Here is a 19,673-nt window from a genome sequence, read left to right as displayed (position 1 = left end):
AGATGGATCTCTAGGAGACTTTTAACATTCAATTTTCCTTCTATATTAATTTGTTTCCTTTTTTACTTTTAAGTAGGAAAAAAAAAAAAAAAAAAAAAGACTTAAATAAATAAATAAAAAACACCTTCAATGTTGATTGACAAAATTTGATATAATGTCTTTATCGATTAAAAACCTCTACTTCCGGTTCACCGATTGAAGTGTGTTGCATTGAAGAACTTTGCACCAATTATCTATATCAATCTAGAATTGCTTTAGGAATTCAGTCACGATGATATGAAATTTGTGCAACCGTTAGCTGCGTTGATAGGAGATCCGTGCTAACCAAAGAAGGCTTTGGTAGACCCTAAAGCCTTTTCTAAAACTTCTTAAGGTCATTATCGTTAGAGCTACTACCCACATTAGGCTGATCCCGCATCTCCATGGCTTATAAGCACTTCGAACTGAAAAAGTGCAATTAGGAGTGGAATTTTAGATTATTGAATCTTCCAAAAGAGGTAAGTCAATGATTATCTCACTTAGAAAGTATTATTCTCACTATTTGTCCCATGTTCAATCAAATTATTGAATCTTCCGAAAGAGTTAAGCTAAGAGGTAGTTAGGGATTATCTCACTTGGAAAGTATTATTCTCACCATTTGAACCTATTTTCGGTTCTTTAACCATTCTGATTTTTAAAACTAAGGTAATAGGCACGTAATAATGTAATGTAATAGTTATTTATTATAGGGGAATAATAATTCCTTAGAGCATCCACACTAGCTCTTGTATTCTCTTGCATAATAGAAAAAGAATGAATTTTACACATTTAAGCCATAAAATTTCTCACATCAATCCTTCTAAAACTGTGTATATTTACACATCTGCTACAGTAATAGTGTATATACTGTAGTTGTGCATACTATTATTTTATTAATTTCACACTTTTTTTTCTCTCTCTTTTCCGTGTGCAAAACGAACTTAGTCTCAAACTTCTTATCTACTCTCTTCTTTTCCTCAGATACACACAAACATACCCATACGGACAACCACAGAAAAAAAAAAAAAAAAAATTAACAGATTTATGTAATAGAGAAACAATGAAGGAATACACACAATAAAATATGTGAATGACAATGAATTTCTTTTCTCTTTTTATTGCTTACAATATATGGGGAGGAGGATTTGAATCAGATTCTCCTCATGTGAAATTTATAGAAACAATGAAGGAATGTGAAATTTACAAATTACATAAAATAAAATATGTGAATGACTATGACTTTCTTCTCTTTTTTCAATAAATGGGGAGGGGTGATTCAGACCTAGGTTCTCTTTAATGGGACAACTGAGCAATGCCATTAAGCTCTTCCTTTGTTGCTGGCAACGCCTCTGGTAAACAATGCAATATACATTTGCTCCTAAGCTACCAGGTCATTGTTCTCTTTTTTTTTTTGAGTGAAGAATCAAATTGGAAAAAATAAGTTTGACTCATAACTCTCATACAATGCTGCCATCTGGGATCACTGCACTACAAAGAACGACCACAATTCCACCACTGATGATGAAGCCATTAGCTTCATTGTTGCCTTCTTGGACATTGTCTTTGTTAATAATCTGCATCAAACCAATAGTAGGACAAGAAATGCCTCAAATTTAGAACACATGATGCACAATGAATTGTGAAAAAGAGGAACCACTTATTATTTCAATTGCAGGTTGGAGGGACAAAGGCACAATTAGTATGGTGGTTTCTAGACAGAGCCATGAACACAAAAGATGTTTGACAGATAACTCTTTCACTCTTCTGCTCTTAAAAAACTTAATTGTTTAATGCGTGCATGCTGGGGATAACAATGCAAGTGCAAATATTAAAGAAAAATCTGAAAATGGATGACAAATAATATATTAATGAAGTTGTTTATCGCGTTCATTCTAAGAATATGAATAAATTTCTTGACAGTTTAATTAGCTTTAGAATGAAAGTTAGTAATGCTCATGAGCTTGATTCAATCGGCTCTTTAGAACTATTGACTATCTCTTGTATTTTACATACCAAAACATTTTTGCCAATTCTTGCATTCTTATCTACAATGGCTTTCCGTATTTGAGTATCTTCCCCAATTCCTATAGGAATGTCAATGCCCTTCTTGTTCATGCCACACTGAATATTTTCCATCTGTTGAGAACATACACTTGCACAATAAATTAGATTATTATTTATTAATGAGGATTTGGAAAGAAATTACTTGAAGTCTGTATGGGAAAAAGAGCTAAAACATTTCATTTTTGAGTTCTTTTAAACTCTCCAAAATATCTACAAAGTGATCTATGTATAAATGATTTAGGTCTCTCTTACTTGATAGACATCAGAACCCATGATCACTGAATCCTCGATTACAGCCCCTTCTCGAATTTTTGCCCTCATACCAACTACCGTACCTTTGATCTTGCACCTCTACTCTTAGAAAGGTCAAAAATATATTAGAAACAGCAGAGTAAAAGAACCTTTACAACTAAGAAAACATTTGCATGATGTGAATGTTTCCTTGTTTTATGTATATGTAATTGTTTCATACTTTGTAACTGATTACCATCAAAATTTACTATCAAAACTTAAAGAGGCAAATAAAGAAGTTCCTTACATTGAGAATGCAACCACCTCCGATGACACTATCTGTTATGACAGCGTCAGTTATAAGAGTTGAAGGCAGACACCTTGGCAAAGTGTACACAGGAGACTCTTTATCAAAGAAACTGCTATGAAAGGATGAAGTTTGTGTTAGTAGGTGAGGTGTCCAATTTAGGCAAAACATTCACTAAAGTGATGAACTGCTATTATACTTTCAGCCTTTCCCGGTATTAAAGTTACTGACTTAAATCCTATGTTTGCTTTCTTTGTGCTTTCCATATTTGCTTGGTAGAATGCTTCAATGCTCCTCATGTCCTCCCAATATTCATTAAAGATAAAACCTTGTACCTAAACCTCACAAAGGAGGAGAATCTTATCACTGATTGCAACTATAAAGAGAAACAATTGCTACAACAAATTTGAATGGGAAAAGAAAAAAAATGAGAGAGAGCACTTTCATATTTGGAAAGAAAAGCAACAAAGAGGAAGGGCATGCACAGTAAGTCTGACCTTCATTCCTATGGATATTGCACCTGGTATTACTTCACTTGCAAAGTCATTTGCCTTGGGAAAATGTTCTCTTAGGAGCTTTACTACTGTATCTTTGTTAATGAGATATATTCCCATACTTGAATAACAATAAGCAATATCATTGCATTTTCTTGAGGTTTCCTCCTGAATTTCAGATTTGAATATTCTCATAAAACTCCCAGAATAATTATAAAACCAAAATTTAAACATAGGAGAGCTTGAGTAGAGAGGGAGAGAACTTACAGAAACAAAACTGATTGGCTTACTCTCTGACTTCAATCTAAACTCTAGAACTTGATTTTCAGAATTCATGGTCAGAAAGCCAAAACCTGGGTCTTGATCTTTCGAAGCCCCCAATGCTGCAATAGTTATGTCAGCCTTGCTGTTTCTATGAGCCTCAATGATTTTCTGGTAGTCCATTTTGTAGAGGTGGTGACCAGGAAGGATCAGAAACTCAGACACTGGATACTCTTCCATTACCCACAAGCATCTTCTAACAGCATCTGCAGCTCCCTAATATTGAGTACATAGAATCATGAATAGCCAAAAAAACATAAATTTATGCATACATGTATTATGAAGTTAAAACTTTGTAATAGAGAAATGTATGCATTTAAACCTGAAACCAGCCTTCATATTCAGGGCTCTGATAAGCAGCAATTACTTCGACAAGGCCTTCTCTCCCAATACCTAATCCAGAATAAGCCCTGGAAAGGTGGGAATTGAGAGAAGTTGAGTTGCATTGTGTAAGAGCATATATCTTGTTTATGTTACTATTAATGCAGTTGCTAACAACCGCATCAACAAGTCTGTAATTTGCTGCTATAGGAATAGCCCCTTCCGATCTTCTTTTAGTCAATGGGTAAAGCCTTGACTCCGGTCCATCTCCAAACACAATTGCTGCTACACCCTGACAATAATTAAATCAGAAATATAAATCGCAAATGCTTGGTGTCACTCTTCTAGAACCGTGCCAAGGAATACGGGTTAAACAGATTACAACTAATGCCTAGAAAAACAAAATACAATAACAATTGTCATGATGAATTTGTATGATTATGCATGAAAAAAAGAAAAAAAGAAAAAGAAAAGAGAAGAACATTAGGAAAATCATTTGAAGATTTTTAGTGACACCTCATTAGCTGGCTGGAACAGTGAAAAGGGGTATTGAGATTCATGTGAATTGGTTATGAACAATCTTGGAGGAAGAGTAGAATGAAACTTCGATGAGCGTTTTTGACATGTACTTGTTAATCCAGTAATGGCACTATTTGTTTGAGGATTTACAGGGGTGTGAAGAGAAAGCTGCAATATCACCATCACAACTCACAAGATAGAGCAATAGAAAGCTATGATATCTATGATATTATATGCAACTTTTGTTGTAACAAAAGTTATGTGCCTCTTCTCTCCTCTCTACTTCAATTGAGATTTAATAGAGAGAATAAGAAGGGAATATTTTGCTTTCTTCTTCCTCATGGTTATTGCAGAGAAATCTTCCAATGCATGCTAGTGTCTAGGATCTAATTTCCGACCAAATACTGTGGTACTCAATTAACATTTCTTTTTAATGATAAGCATGCATAAATAAATCCATAAACATGAAGCTTTGGCCCCTTAGCCAGCATAAATCTTGTTGAAGATCTTTTGTTTGAGTTGTGTTATGTTTAACTTTGATTCTAAGCTTCTTATTGCTTTTTTTTTTCTTTATACTTTTGCAATTCCTTCACTTTGTTCGTGAATATGTAAAGAGAATCATGGTTAGTAGATGTCCTAGAACTAGAAGACAAAATACCAGGTTCCATATAAAAGGCCACTTTGAATTGACCACTTTACCCTCACACACATGTCTAATACTACAAACTAGGGTATTAGAAACCAGGTGAAAGAGATTGCTTTAATCACATCAGACAATGTCAATAATATTAACATTATTGCTCATGAAACACGTGATTGTGTCATACTAAAATGGCTTTTGGTCATTTTGGGGTTGGTTGAGGAGTAGAAGCCTAAAAGAAGAAGGGGATTTTGGTCAAAATAAATAGTGAAGTAGTCACTACACTAGTCAGGTCAGGGTCTGTTACCAAATATTGGAATAGAGTAGTGTCGAAGGAAGGTTGGCATTATTGTCTTAGCTTTTGGGTCTCAAAGCTTGTTTACCTCCACTCTCCTCTCTCATATTATTCAATTATAAATAAATAAAATTGGTTTCAATAAACAGTATACACACATGTATGTATATATATATATATATATATAATTTTACGAAATTATCTTTACAGTTACAGTTACAGTTACAGGTATATGGTGTGGGATCCACATCTTATGCTTCGTAGAGCAGGTACACAGACAAAATACTTTTGTGGGGGAGAGACAGAAAAGAAAGCCGCAACTGCAAGATTTCCTTTGTCCTGCAAGTAACTTTTGATTTTGATGTTGGTTATTTGGGAAGTAAGTTAAGTAGTGTCTTAAGGTAGGCATTAATGTCCCCCAGCTTTTGTGCTTTATTGTGTCTAGTGTCTACGTACTTGAATAGTATATAACCATACATATATCTTATGATCTATTTTATCAAGCCATAGCCTCATATTCTAAACATCAAATTAGATCCAAGGTAATGCATTGTGCATTATTATTGATCTATATTATCTATTTTTAGGATACGTAAGTTACATGATCACAAAGAAAATACTAGTTACAAGCATTAACATTTTACCTAGCCCTATGAACTGCAAGAAAAAGTCCTAAGGAACTAAATTACAATAATCTCAAATGATCTGTATGTAAAACTGATCTAATCATCTCGATTCTTGGTTTACACAATTAAACAATCGAATTGCGGTTCTCATCAATATTGGTACAACTTTTGGTATTCTTTTATAACCAAACCAATTCAAGTTTGACCCACCAAAGACACATGAAACATTGTCCAAGCTTATGAGCAGAAACTCATAAAATGGCTTTGGACAAAAAAATGCAAAAGGCAAATGCCATGGTTTAACTATGACATCAAGCAAAATAATCGATGAAAACCACAAATACATCTGCAATATTTGTAGTTAAATTGGATTAAAGAGCATTAGCCACCACACCATCCAGGTGGGACGGTAATATGAATTTGCTTTTTACTGAGAATTGTTGTTTAATGGTTTGCACTTTGCACTTGAAAAGAAAAAATCACTAGCATATGTTATTCAAAATGTCCAATCATATAGAACAACAAGGGAGCATAGTACAAAGATAATTCTCAATTCTCATTCTTCACATCAATATTCAAGAACCAGAGCCTTGCTCCTATTGTGTCTACGTAGCTTCAGCACTAAACTTTTTCAGGGTGAAGCAAAGCAATCAACAAATAACCCATTATTCTTTGGAATGATATGACGACCATTTGGAATTTCCTGAGAATTCTCAAGATAAAGATATTCTGATAGTTGTCAGATGAAACTGCAAGCCACATAGAAAAAGAGAAAATTTGGCCCAACATGGATGATGTCCAACGGCAGCTAAAATATCTCTTACTTCAGATGGTGCTCAAACAAAGATGCCATCTCAATCTGTAGGAGGAACAAGATTAATTAATCAACATGAAAACTTTGATAATTTTCGTGTTAGCTAATATCACACAATTTCATTTATGGACCTAGAGTAATAAAGAAACAAAGCAAGGAAAAAGCAAGAGAGAAAGATGAGTGATAAAAAAAAATATAATACCATAAATCAAATTATTAGCAATTAATTAGACATAACACAACAACACAACTTCCTTTCATTTTTTTGTAAGATAGCTTTAACATCAACTTACAGCAGTCAAAGCAGTCTCAGAACCCTTATTGCCAGATTTACCGCCAGCACGATTTAATGCCTACAATAATTGTAAAAGGCAACAATCAAATATCCCATCTCATGTAGTGAACACACACACACACACACACAAAAAAGGGTGGGGAGACCATGATAGAAAGTTTTAACAAATTACCTGGTCCATGTTATCGCAAGTAAGTACACCAAATATGCATGGAACTCCTATAAAGTCAAATAGGGAATGCTTCAGTCTATTGTTAGGAGGCAGATATAATCAGGTAGTTACAACAATAGGGGAGGGAGGATTTGAATCCTGATTCTCCTTATAAATAGGCTATGCCACTAAACTACAAGACTCTTGGTCAAGGCAAATATAAACTCATTGAATTAGATAGCAGGAATAGAATGACAGTAGGGACAAGTTCATCGATTTAATAGCAAATCTGCATATTTTCTCAACAAATTGTTAATATGCATTCCCATAAATTTATGTGTAGGTTGCTCAACAACATAGTAAATAGAAAAAAGACAAAATTGATGTATGGTTACACCTTGCCTTCAGCAATAATGAGTATGAATAATCAACTGCAATCACACTCAATTGACTAGACTTACTTTAGAGTTTAGACTACAGATATTTTTATCTAAATAACATAACAAAAGTATGTGCACATACATATGTTTGAAATTTTAAAAAGTCATACAAAGTTGGGAACTTCTGACACATTCCAAAGTTATTTATCTCTTAATAGAAAAATATAAAGAGTAAACTATATAAAGGTAAAATAAACTTCCACAATTGAATAACTTTAAAAGTCTAATGAAGTGAGAAATTGTTTCTCAGCCTACCCAATAGATTAGGAATTTGCAGTCTTTAGATGATAAGTAAATTTGATTAGGGGCACACCAGGGAGTTTTTCTATCTTTTCTCTACAATAACATTTAGAACAATCGCACATTTGAGGCTAAAGATAGATAAAAAAAATGACCTCAAAGCAATGCTAATTCGCACCTGTTTGATTAGTCCTTTGTGTGGGGTCTCACAGATAGTAACACTTATAGCTTTCATAGAATCATTTCGTTTTTGTTCAAAATTTTTGTAATTCTTTTAGGTTATGGAGTGCTCATCATTGTGAGCTTGCATAACCTATTTCATTAATAAATCTTATTACTTATAAATATATATATATATATAAAACATTTAGAACCAATTCTTTCTTTCCTATGTTAACAGTAAACAAAGACAAATTTTCAAGCCCAATATTGTATGTGAGGGATTTCATAATTCGCTCCAATACCAATGGGCTTGGTTTGCGATCAAATGCTATAAAAGATTTGTGCCCCCTCATCCTTCACCAATTGGTCGTTGGATGGATCGGTAAGGCACACGGTCCGACAAGTGGTATCAGAGCCCGGTCATAGGTTCGAGTCGTTGGAACCACACTGTGAGGGAGGGATTGTGAGGGATTTCACAATTTGCTCCAATACCAATGAGCTTGGTCTGTGACATTGTATATCCAAGTAGACAAAAGAGACAAAAGGCTCTATATGTAAAGTCTATTTCCAACATGAAAAATAATATGCACCCTGTGGGTCTCAAACAGCCCTTGATCCTATTCATAGGTTGGGGCCCTTGGGGAAGTAATATTTGAGCAAGAGCTCATTAGAACAAGCAAACTATTTCCAAAATATTGCTACAATTTATAAGCAAGATGAATGTAATAATTGAATCATCGGTCTTTTATTTTCATGTATTGCTATTAAATGAAATCAATTCACCAACTAATGGAAAGACCAACCTGAATTTAAACCTGCTGAAAGTACTCCAGATGCTGCTGAGTTAACAACAGCATCATAGTGGGATGTGTCACCTCTAATCTAATCACAACAGAAATGGTTCATAGATTTAGGCACCAGTTACGAGCATGTCCTCAACAAAGCAAGTTAAAGAATACTCTCATGAAGAAATATTATATCTCATCAAAATATATTAACTGGTATAATGAAAAGAAATCATACCACAGCTCCAATACATAAAATTGCATGATATTTTTGGGACTTTCCTAGCCTTTCTGCAGCAACACCAATTTCGAAACTACCAGGAACCCATACAACCTGATGGATACAGTGAAGAAAATAATCATGCCTTGTCAAAGTTTGCTCATGCAAAGTCAAAACTGTAGACCAAGCTAACAATCACAGGGCATAAAATCCCTGTAAGCTTTGAAGCATTTATATACAAAGTCAACAAAAAATTATCATAAGTAATCATTTAGGTGAGAAATGTCCCCAAATAATAATATCATCAAATGAGTCTAAATTGTGCAAAGCTAAGATATGGTACAAGAGATTTTCACCTTTTTTTCTTTAGAAGTTATCTAACTTCAGTGTTTTAGGAAGAGCAAAGATGATCCATGTGTTTAGGATTGAAACCGACAAAAAGGAAATGCATTTGCATCTGTTGCTAAGCTCACAAGTAGAGATTGACTGAAAGGTTTGCATACAAGCACAAGTACTTACCCATATGCATGAAATTGTGTGGGTCACTAATATAACAAAACGGTTTAAAGCAAAATATTTCTTGACAAAGATTAACCGTTATAACTAGAATGTGACTGTTATGTTGAACTTTGTTTTTCATCTATGAAAAAGGAGGGGAAGGGGTGTTGGGGGTGGAATTTGCCAACAACAATAACTATTATATCATGGAAATTAACCCCTTGATGACTTTTAATTTTTTCTCAGATAAACCAGTGATAAAAATTAAAGAAATAAAACTTGTCCAAAAATAATACTTCAAGAAAGTAACAATTACAAACATGACAGTCCCAGCCCCCAGGCTGCACATACAGAGGAGCACCATACAAATTACAATCAAAACCGCTGACTTCAGAGCATAAATTAGAATGACTGGCTAAACCGCAATACGAACTCATCAGCTAAATAACCAATAATCAAAACTAGTAATTACAGTACATTAAAAAAAAAAAAAAAAAATTCGGTAAGTTACACATGTACCCAAAGGGTCTTAATTCTTGAACAAACAACCTCACCCTCCACCTAACACTTACAAGGGGAGAAGGTGTCAATTGAGCCACAGCTCATTGGCTACTAATCAGAGTAAATATTGACACCCCATTTACAACATAACAGCTTAGTCAGAATCGAATTAAAAACTTGATGACCGTATTAATATAAAAAGATCCCACATTTGGCCACAGAAATACAAGACTTTACATAGAAAGGTAATTTTCCACAGATAATGCAGTAACTAACGAGTAATAACAACATCGTTGGATCGACACAAAGAGATTGTCAATTAAAAAAGTTGGTTACACAGGTAGAAGAGAAGAAATGACATACATCAATGTTGTCTTCCAGAACGGAGTAATGATTGAAAGTAGACAAAGCTCCCTCTAACAGCCGCTTAGTGATAATCTCATTAAACCGCGCCACAACCTTCAAATAATCAAAATACTCGTTATTATATATATTATGTTTCATTCAAACAAACAAAAATTTGTAAAATTAATTTGACATGAGTGAGTGGAGAGTGGAGAGTGACCACAGCAAAGCGAAGAGCTTGAGTGTTGGTGACAGAACCCATCAGATTCCTCACGGCAGCAGTTTGTGCAAACGACGACAACCGATCCTTCTTCCTCTCACTCTCAACAATGGCATTAAAACCATTCCTTCCTAACCAAAAAGATAAAATATAGAATTTTGAAATAGTGGGTATCAGGGAATGAATGTATGAAATGAAGAAGGTAGCCTCACCTGCATGCGAAGAAGAAAAGGAGAGAGGCTTTGAGTTTGAGTTGCGATTAAGGTGTCGTGGGATGGTAGTACTCGAACTCGTAGTATTATTCTGAAGATGATGCGTTGGTGCGAGACGCGATTGGTAGAGAGGAAGAAAGCAATGGGTGGAAGCAAACGACGCTGCCATTTTCATCAAACACTTTGTTCTGAGCTAGAATACAAAAATCAGTAGTCAACTCAGAAGAACAGCAGAGCAGATCTATAACACCATAATATAAATAAACAAATGGAAATGCTGAGATGGTTATTTTGCTTTTTGGGTTTGCATACATTGTCATGTCTAGGACAACGTTGTTGTTTTGGGACAATTTTGGTTGGGAACAGTATGTACTACTCATTTTGTAGAAATTAGTGGAATTATAAATATGCACATTCATATATATGTTGACGATATAATTCATATATTTTGATTTGAAATTTGTGGAACAGATTTGGTATTAAGTTTAGTGCATTATGCCATTGAAGATGTGTATTGCATGTCCCGATTAAGGCTGTGTTTGTTTCGTGTAAAACGTTTTCCGGAAAATACATATTTTCCGGAAATGTTATTTTCCGGAAAAGGAAAATATGTTTAAGTGTTTGGGTGAATTATGAAAATTGTTGTGGAAAATATTTTTATGTGTTTGGATGTATTCTAAAATGCTATTTTCCGGAAAATTTTTCATATCAACACAACAACAACAACAACAACAATAAATTCCGGCAACAAAAATTCCGGCAACAACAACAACACCACCACCAAATTCCGGCAACAACAACCACAACAACAATCAGTTCATCAAAAAAAAAAAAAACAACAACAATCAAATTAAAAAAAAAAAAAAAAACAACAACAACAATGCCACAACCTTCAAATAATCAAAATACTCGTTATTATATATATTATGTTTCATTCAAACAAACAAAAATTTGTAAAATTAATTTGACATGAGTGAGTGGAGAGTGGAGAGTGACCACAGCAAAGCGAAGAGCTTGAGTGTTGGTGACAGAACCCATCAGATTCCTCACGGCAGCAGTTTGTGCAAACGACGACAACCGATCCTTCTTCCTCTCACTCTCAACAATGGCATTAAAACCATTCCTTCCTAACCAAAAAGATAAAATATAGAATTTTGAAACAGTGGGTATCAGGGAATGAATGAATGAAATGAAATGAAATGAAGAAGGTAGCCTCACCTGCATGCGAAGAAGAAAAGGAGAGAGGCTTTGAGTTTGAGTTGCGATTAAGGTGTAGTGGGATGGTAGTACTCGAACTCGTAGTATTATTCTGAAGATGATGCGTTGGTGCGAGACGCGATTGGTAGAGAGGAAGAAAGCAATGGGTGGAAGCAAACGACGCTGCCATTTTCATCAAACGCTTTGTTCTGAGCTAGAATACAAAAATCAGTAGTCAACTCAGAAGAACAGCAGAGCAGATCTATAACACCATAATATAAATAAACAAATGGAAATGCTGAGGTGGTTATTTTGCTTTTTGGGTTTGCATACATTGTCGTGTCTAGGACAACGTTGTTGTTTTGGGACAATTTTGGTTGGGAAAACTATATACTACTCATTTGGGGGAATAGGCAGAATAATCACGGGTAAGAGGAGTATTTGATTAGTTAGACAATGCGTAAAACTATAAAGGAAATTAGGCATCTTGAGTTTTAGAAAATCGAGATCTATTTACATAAATCTCGAGTTTCAGAAACTCGAGTTCCATGCAAAAAAAATTATAGTTTTATTGCTCTTATAGTGGCGTTTTTAAGTCTTATAGTGACGTTTTAAAGCCCTATAGCGGCGTTTTTCTGCAAAATTTTTTCATAAGTGCTCAATACCAGGTTCAGTGAGCCCTATAGTGGCATTTTTATGCCCTATACTAATGTTTTAAAGCCCTATAGTGGCGTTTTTCTGCTAAATTTTTTTTATAACTCCATTTTTAAGCCCTATAGTGACGTTTTTAAGCCCTATAGGGGCGTTTTCTGAACTCGAGTTTTTAAAACTCGATTTTTACTTGGATTTTTTTTACAAATCAAACCTCAAAAACTTGATTTTTATCTTGGAACTCGAGTTTTAGACACTCGAGATGCTAGTTTTCAAAATTCTTTTGCAACATGACAACTAACTAAATTTTTTAATATTTATTGTTATTTAGAAAAAAAATTCCTACTCATTTGGTAGAAATTAGTGGAATTATAAATATGCACATTCACATACATGTTGATGATATAATTCATATATTTTGATTTGAAATTTGTGGAACAGATTTGGTATTAGTTTAGTGCATTATGCCATTTAAGATGTGTAGTGCATGTCCCGATTAAGAGACAAATTAAAAGAAAATTTCGAGGATTTTTGGGTTAAACTTAATGGTCACTTTAATAATAATAAAATGTTAACCAAAAAAATTCCATCACATTTTAAAAATGGGGGCTAAAATACTATTCAACTGTTTTAATGTATTTTGCAGCTAATTAGGAATGCTTCATTCTAATTTAAATGCTTCATTGAATGTAAAATCATTTTAATGGATGAGATGTCAACAAAATACAAATTATCACCGCGTACCTTGGCGTGATGGTTACTTCATAAGTATAAGTGCTTGTGAGAGGTGGGAGGCAAGGATCGGAGTTCAAGTTTCTAGGAGGGAACTTCACACAAATATACACTTAGATTAGGTTAGAGAATAATTTTTATCTTGTATAAAAAAAAATATATATATATATATATATATAAATTAAATTTGATAAGAACTTGGTGTAAACTCTTTAGTGTACATCCTCTAATAAAGACATATCCTATTCGACCCTCTAAGTGTGCGTTTGGGAAGCGTGTTTGTGCTTCCCAAACGCATTTTGCATTTCTTCAGTTTTTTTTTTTTTTTAGAGCCGAATTATTTGACTTTTCCCATGAATAGTGCACAATGTGCACTATTCACAAACCCACAAATTTCACTTTTTAATAACTTTTTCATTAAAAATGGGTCACACAGTACTATTCACATATTTAAAAATTATTTTCCTACAGTGTTTTTCAATTTTCAGTTTCAGTTTTCAGCTGTATCCAAATAAACCCTAAATGTAGAAGCTAAGGCTTTTGAGGAAGGTGTTAGTTTTGCATGGGATGTGGGGATCTTCGATGGTAGTTTTGAATAAGATTATTGCTAAAGCTGTCCAAGGGGTTGGTGACCCACTAGTGACTATTGCACCCATTATTAAGGGGATCCAACAAAAACTGCAGGAGTTTAGAACGATACAAGTTTGCCACATAAAACAAAAGCAACACATATCTTGGCTCGACATGCCAAGGGTATTGATAACTATGTAATTTAAATAAAGGAAAATCTTAGTATGCTTGAGGCTACTTTAGTTCAAGATGCCATGTATTTATTTTTTACTTAATGAAAGTTACAATATATATATATATATATATATTGTAACTGTTTCTCAAAAAAAAAAAAAAAAAACCCTCAGGCCGTGCCCCATCGGGAGTCCGTTCTTGAATGTATTGATGGGACATCGTCGTACTTGCCTTCCAGCTCATTGTAAATCTCCCAATACTTGTCCGAGTAAGCTTTGAGAGTCTCCCCGTTGCACATGGTCAGGGACTGTAACGCGCTCATGGGCCAAGGAGGTTTGCTGTTTGTAACAAAACGGGAACCAAAGGCCTGGGTCAGCTGTTTCTATGAGTCTATGGAATTTGTCCGCAAGCCGTTGAACCACCTTATTGCCACAGGTCCAAGCTGGATGAGAAGACTTTGCACATCAGCGCCTCGTTCTTAGAGTAGACGGCCATCCTCTGGTTGAACTGGCTCACGTGCTCCACGGGGTCCGTTTTGCCATTGTAAACTGTGAAGGTTGGCTGCTGGAACCGCTGAGAGAGCACCGCCTCTTCTATGCAACGCGTAAAGGGTAATCTGGAGAGCTGATCCAGTGCCCTGCTCATGACGTCACTTCCTAAGCCCCTAGGAGTTGGGCTGTCACGTTTACGCCTCTGGTAGTGCTCATCCTCGTGGGAGAAAGTTTCACTCGGGGGTGTTCTCGACCTTTGCCTGTAGTCGTCATCATTTTCGTCGTCAGAGGGTAAGTCAGGGCTGGGCTCGGATTGCCTTCGCCGTGCATGGCGCAACTTTCTCTTCAAATCATCTATCTCTTGCTGCATGGCCACCTTGTCGTCCTGTCTCTGGGATGTGTGACTCTTAACCTCTTGCGATCGTGTGGCCTGGCCATTATCATGCCTCTGAGGCACGCGACCGCTTCTATGGGTGTGGCTTTCACTAGTTTGTGAGGTATGCACGCTTCCCTCTCGAAATCGTCCGTTCTCCTCATTTTGGCTGTGCCAGGTGTCACCATAGTTATTCTGACGCTGGGATCTAGCCGGTTCATGCCGATGGGAACTCCCTTGGTGAGGGTCTGATCCTACATGCCTGGCTGTTGTCCTTACTAATGCACGAGTTCTCCCCATAGACGGCGCCAATTGTAGAGACTAGGTTCGGCCTTCCTGCGTGTTGAGGGAGTGGACCCAAGCCCAGCTAGCCATGCAATGAATTTGTAGAGAGCGGTAAGAACTAGGCCTTAGTAGGGATGAACAACTGCTGTAGCTCTGGATTTAAATAGTGCGAACGCAGATGAAAGTGAACAATGATGTTCCTCGGCCTTTCTTTTGGGAGCTTGCAGTTCTTATTACTTCTTTGGTGATTGGTTACAATTGCTTCGGGAGAATGTAGATTGCTACCGTTTTCCTCTTCTTTTCTTTTCTCTTCCCCCCTTTCCCAAGAGGGATCCCTTACATTATATACTCCTTTCCAATTGATCTAGCCCTACATTTGTTGAGCAACCAGGCCACTACTTGATACCTGTCCCATCAGCCACCTTCCCATTCTTCTTGTGGGTTCAGCAACAAGGCAACACTGTTCTGTAATCCCCTCCTATTAATGCGGCCAGGACGTTAGTTGTGATTTAATGTGAGGCTGACAGCTCGTCCTAACTTACTCCTCCGCAGTGATTCCATTGTTGACGCGTGGTACTCTTTCCTCCTTGGATATTCAAGAAGACCCCCTTTGATGGTGTGGTGCTGTTCACTTCTATGGTCTCGGATGTCCGAGGACAGAGTCGTCCTCGAACCAGCTCCTTGGACACTGGGCTTCTTACTTTCATCCTCGGACTCTACATACATCTCGGCATGGGCTTTTGGGCCCGGTTCGAAGTGGGCCGGGGCTGCCTGACTTTCTGGCCCACAATTATATTTCAAGTTTTAAGTAAAAGACCAATGTGACAATTTCTTATTGGATGATATAAAACATACATATCATCCTTACCAAATCTAAACTCTTATTAATATTGCCTCTATTTTTTATTTGACACATTTGGAAATCTCAAAACAGCATAGATGTCCTAAATTTTTTTTAGATTTTGACACATTTGGAATCTCTAAACAACATAGATCTCTACAAAACTTATTACTCAAAAAAGTATCTCAACTTAGGTACAAAATACCATAATAAGGTGAACAAATAGATGGAATATATTATATAATTTTGGTAGGTGTTTTTTTCCCAATCATTTTTTTAATGAGCCTTAAGGTCTTACTTATATTTCTTAATTTAGACACAAAATAACGTAAATAAGGTATATAAAATTAGTGGAATTGATGGTGCGCATTTAATGGCATATCCTCAGTTATTTTCACTGTTATTATTATTGATGCGTAATATTTGACATGTCCAAACATCTTAAATCTGATCACATGTTGTAGAAGAAGCTACATATACTAAAACTAGGTTAGGCTAACTAATGTGAGTTTTAGTTAGCTCAACTGGTAAAATCTCTGATGGTTGTATAAGAGATCTGGAGTTTAATCCCACCAACACCAAATACTAATTGATGTCTTGGTTTAATGATAGAGAGCTATCATTAGGAGCAAACGTCATAAATTAAAACTCTAAAAAAAGGGGTTAGGCTTAACTATAAATAATATCATATTAAATTAGATTAGATTGTTGATTATAAATTATATGTTACACATAATTGTATAGACTTGGGGACAAAAATGAATTAATTTCATCTCCACATAGCATCCTAATACCATTGAGGCAGTGAGAAACCTACTCAAATCACGATCTATTAGTAAGAAGAATGCATAAATAGTTGATGAGCACTATGTCAACCAAAATTAGATATTAAATGAGCACTCATCACACTTTAAAAGCAACCATTACTTTGGTTCATTTGGTCCAGTCAGTCCACTTCAGTCCGTCGGTCCATTCAAAGTTCTTTCCTTAATTGTTTTACTTCTTCTTCTTCTTTTTTTTTTTTCTTTTTTTTTTTTTTTTTTTAAATCTTTTCAATGTTGTCATAAGTTCTAAACCATTGTAACAGAAACTTGCTTCCTTTCCTGCTGGCTGTGAAATATAGTTCCTTCGCATAATCTTGCATTCATCGTATCTGATCTAAGACGTTAAAATGCTCATAACCTAATAGACCTCTTCAGTGGTGCCATGTCCAAGCTGATTTGAGCTGTTGGAGCTGAATGTATAAACATCAAACATGTTAAAAATTAAAGAATTCCATTCTCAAATGTAAATAATCTCTACTTGCCTCAAGTTTTGGAAGATCTTGAGGATTCAAATTACACGCTGTAATAAGGACAAATGGACAATGGAGGGATTGGAATGCTGATACAGCCATACAGGTGTGGCAACAATAGCAATAATTGGCTGGTTAGGAATGTCACGGTTATTGAATAGTTGGGGTTTTACTCCTTGTAGCATCCACGGGCACTGCACAGTTTGAACTTTGAAGTGCCCAAATTTGGTTGATGAGTAGAAGTCAAAAAGTCTGATAACATTGATACTAATGAAGAAATCTAGAAGTTGGATGTTTGACATGGTCTTACATGAAAATTATGCCACACGGTGGAAAATGCATAATGGAAAATTATGCCACGGCGGGGAGGAAATTGTTAACCAAAAGAAGTCAAAAAGTCTGATAACATTGATACATTAAGAAATCTAAGTGGCTATGTGAAAAAAGATCATTAGACATCAAGTGGAATGAAAGTCCAATGTTCCGCTATGAGTATTCAATTTTATGTTCCACCAGCTATGAGTGTTCAATTTCAATGGCGGCTTCAAGATTTTTTTCTAGGAGGGTCAATAATAGCGGAGCCAAAAATTTATTGGCGGAGGGTAGGCGCAAGTGAAAAAATAAGATGATTAATTGTTGTTTTTGGTTTTTCTATTTATACAACTTCCAAGTTCTAAAAAATTATTAACAGTTTGAAGATCGTTAAGAGTCTTAAAACAAAAATCATTGGATGCATAAACAAATAGAATTAAATAACTAATCATACATTTTTTTTTATCAATTAATAATAACTTATTATATTTTAAATTATATCAATTGAAAAAAAAATAGAATAAATAAGAATAGTAGAGTATTCTAAACGCTTTAGTGCTTTACCTGTAAAAAAAAAAAAAAAAAAGAATAGTAACACGGTTAGGAGTAGGGCTAGGAGTAATTGTGAAACTAAGAAAAATAATACTCCAATAATAAATTTTTTCTTTTGAAGTGTATGGTTTTATAAATATACATGTGGTCACTCTTTTAGAATTGGAGTAAGCAGTAAAGATTTCTTGGACTTGGAAATGTGTAGAGCACTTATCAAACTTACTTGATTGAACATTGAGAAAACTAAGACAACATAAAAACTAAGGATCATGTTCAAGCTTATTTCAATTAAGCTTAACCAAAAATTTAAGTCAAGGTGTTCACATTTTGTTGTAGGGGTCAAAACAAGATTTAAAAAAAATATATATATTTTTTTTTGGGGAGACCAGGTCAGGGGGTTCATTTGAACCCCCTGGGCTGCTCTTGGAGCCGCCCCTGTTCAATTTTCTTTGTTATCATAAATTTGATTACTTTATTAGGAAAAAAAATCACGTGGAGCAAATTGCAATTCCTAACAAATAAAATGTAACAGGGGATTTTTATTGTGTCCAATGAACCTAGCACATCTCATCACTTGTGTGTGGTGAGCATTAGAGGCAACTAATTATTAACACAACCTTATACTTATATAGACAATAGGTACACCAAAATGAGAGTGTCAACATTAGAGGCATTCCCATTATTGATAGGTTCATTATTATAAAAAAAAAAAAAAAAACTATTGAGCGAAAATTCAACTAATACATCTGTAGATAATTTTCTTTATTAGTAATTTACACATGCACTTTGTTGGTCTTATAACCCACAGTTTCACCCTCCATTTTACACTTTTTAAAAATAAAAATAAAAAGATAGTGATTACACATGTACCCATGATCTTAAATCCACAATCACACCCTTCACCTTTCTTTTATAAAAGTAGTGCTTTAGTCACCAAACAAACAATCGTGACAATGTAGAGCACATTACAGGTATAATAAAATTATTATTGAAAAAAAAAATCCAAAATAGGTCACCAATATTTATCTCGAAAAAGAAATACAGCACTCCTCAATTGATTTCAATTGCTTTTACTCCTTTTAATCATAATTAGGCTTAAGTATAAATAATATTAGATTAAATTAGATTAGATTGTAGATTATAAATTATATGTTTATATACACATACTTATATAGACTTGGGACAAAAAAAATGGATTAATTTCATCTCCACATAGCATCCTAATACCATTGAGGCATTGAGAAACCTACTTAAATCACGATCAATTAGTAGGAAGAATGCATAAATAGTTGATTACCACTCTGCCAACCAAAATTAGATATTAAATGAGCACTCATCACACTTTAAAATAAAATTTTCTTAAGACTTTTATTGGATTGGCCCCCTTTCCAAAGCCTTAACCCCCTTCCCAAACCACCCAGCCACCCAAACCAAAAATATTAAAAAAGCCCAATCCAACATTTAAGTGTAACCCACATTTCA

At 35.0% G+C, this 19,673-nt stretch overlaps 3 protein-coding genes across 5 annotated transcripts; all 3 read right to left on the bottom strand.

Annotated features, from left to right (window-relative positions):
- Window positions 1-1,135: 1,135 nt before the first annotated feature.
- On the bottom strand, window positions 1,136-4,674 carry LOC112024059 (inactive glucose-1-phosphate adenylyltransferase small subunit 2, chloroplastic). 3 transcript variants are annotated; one of them, XM_065765357.1, is made up of 9 exons: window positions 4,273-4,674; window positions 3,758-4,048; window positions 3,382-3,651; window positions 3,118-3,282; window positions 2,852-2,955; window positions 2,621-2,732; window positions 2,335-2,433; window positions 2,032-2,154; window positions 1,136-1,592 (listed from the first exon to the last, which is right to left on the bottom strand). In XM_065765357.1, the coding sequence occupies exons 1-9, from the start codon at window positions 4,456-4,458 to the stop codon at window positions 1,476-1,478; spliced, it is 1,467 nt and encodes a 488-aa protein (XP_065621429.1). In that variant the 5' UTR covers window positions 4,459-4,674; the 3' UTR covers window positions 1,136-1,475. The 3 variants fall into 3 exon arrangements, 2 of the variants coding, with proteins under 2 accessions (XP_065621429.1, XP_065621428.1); XM_065765356.1 differs by having other exon boundaries at window positions 3,118-3,651; XR_010625738.1 differs by lacking the exons at window positions 1,136-1,592; window positions 2,032-2,154 and having other exon boundaries at window positions 2,351-2,433; window positions 2,820-2,955; window positions 3,118-3,651.
- A 1,627-nt stretch (window positions 4,675-6,301) lies between these two features.
- LOC112024071 (6,7-dimethyl-8-ribityllumazine synthase, chloroplastic) lies at window positions 6,302-11,005 on the bottom strand. The gene is made up of 8 exons (XM_065765335.1): window positions 10,720-11,005; window positions 10,508-10,638; window positions 10,306-10,401; window positions 8,962-9,057; window positions 8,742-8,820; window positions 7,118-7,164; window positions 6,944-7,003; window positions 6,302-6,695 (listed from the first exon to the last, which is right to left on the bottom strand). The coding sequence occupies exons 1-8, from the start codon at window positions 10,892-10,894 to the stop codon at window positions 6,657-6,659; spliced, it is 723 nt and encodes a 240-aa protein (XP_065621407.1). The 5' UTR covers window positions 10,895-11,005; the 3' UTR covers window positions 6,302-6,656.
- Window positions 10,934-12,106, bottom strand: LOC136064087 (6,7-dimethyl-8-ribityllumazine synthase, chloroplastic-like). The gene is made up of 3 exons (XM_065765361.1): window positions 11,938-12,106; window positions 11,716-11,846; window positions 10,934-10,960 (listed from the first exon to the last, which is right to left on the bottom strand). The coding sequence occupies exons 1-3, from the start codon at window positions 12,104-12,106 to the stop codon at window positions 10,934-10,936; spliced, it is 327 nt and encodes a 108-aa protein (XP_065621433.1).
- Window positions 12,107-19,673: the final 7,567 nt, after the last annotated feature.

This window comes from Quercus suber, unplaced genomic scaffold, assembly GCF_002906115.3.
Source record: "Quercus suber isolate HL8 unplaced genomic scaffold, Cork oak 2.0 scaffold_622, whole genome shotgun sequence".
In the NCBI taxonomy this organism is placed as follows: domain Eukaryota; kingdom Viridiplantae; phylum Streptophyta; class Magnoliopsida; order Fagales; family Fagaceae; genus Quercus; species Quercus suber.
This window is presented reverse-complemented; position numbering and strand designations above follow the sequence as displayed.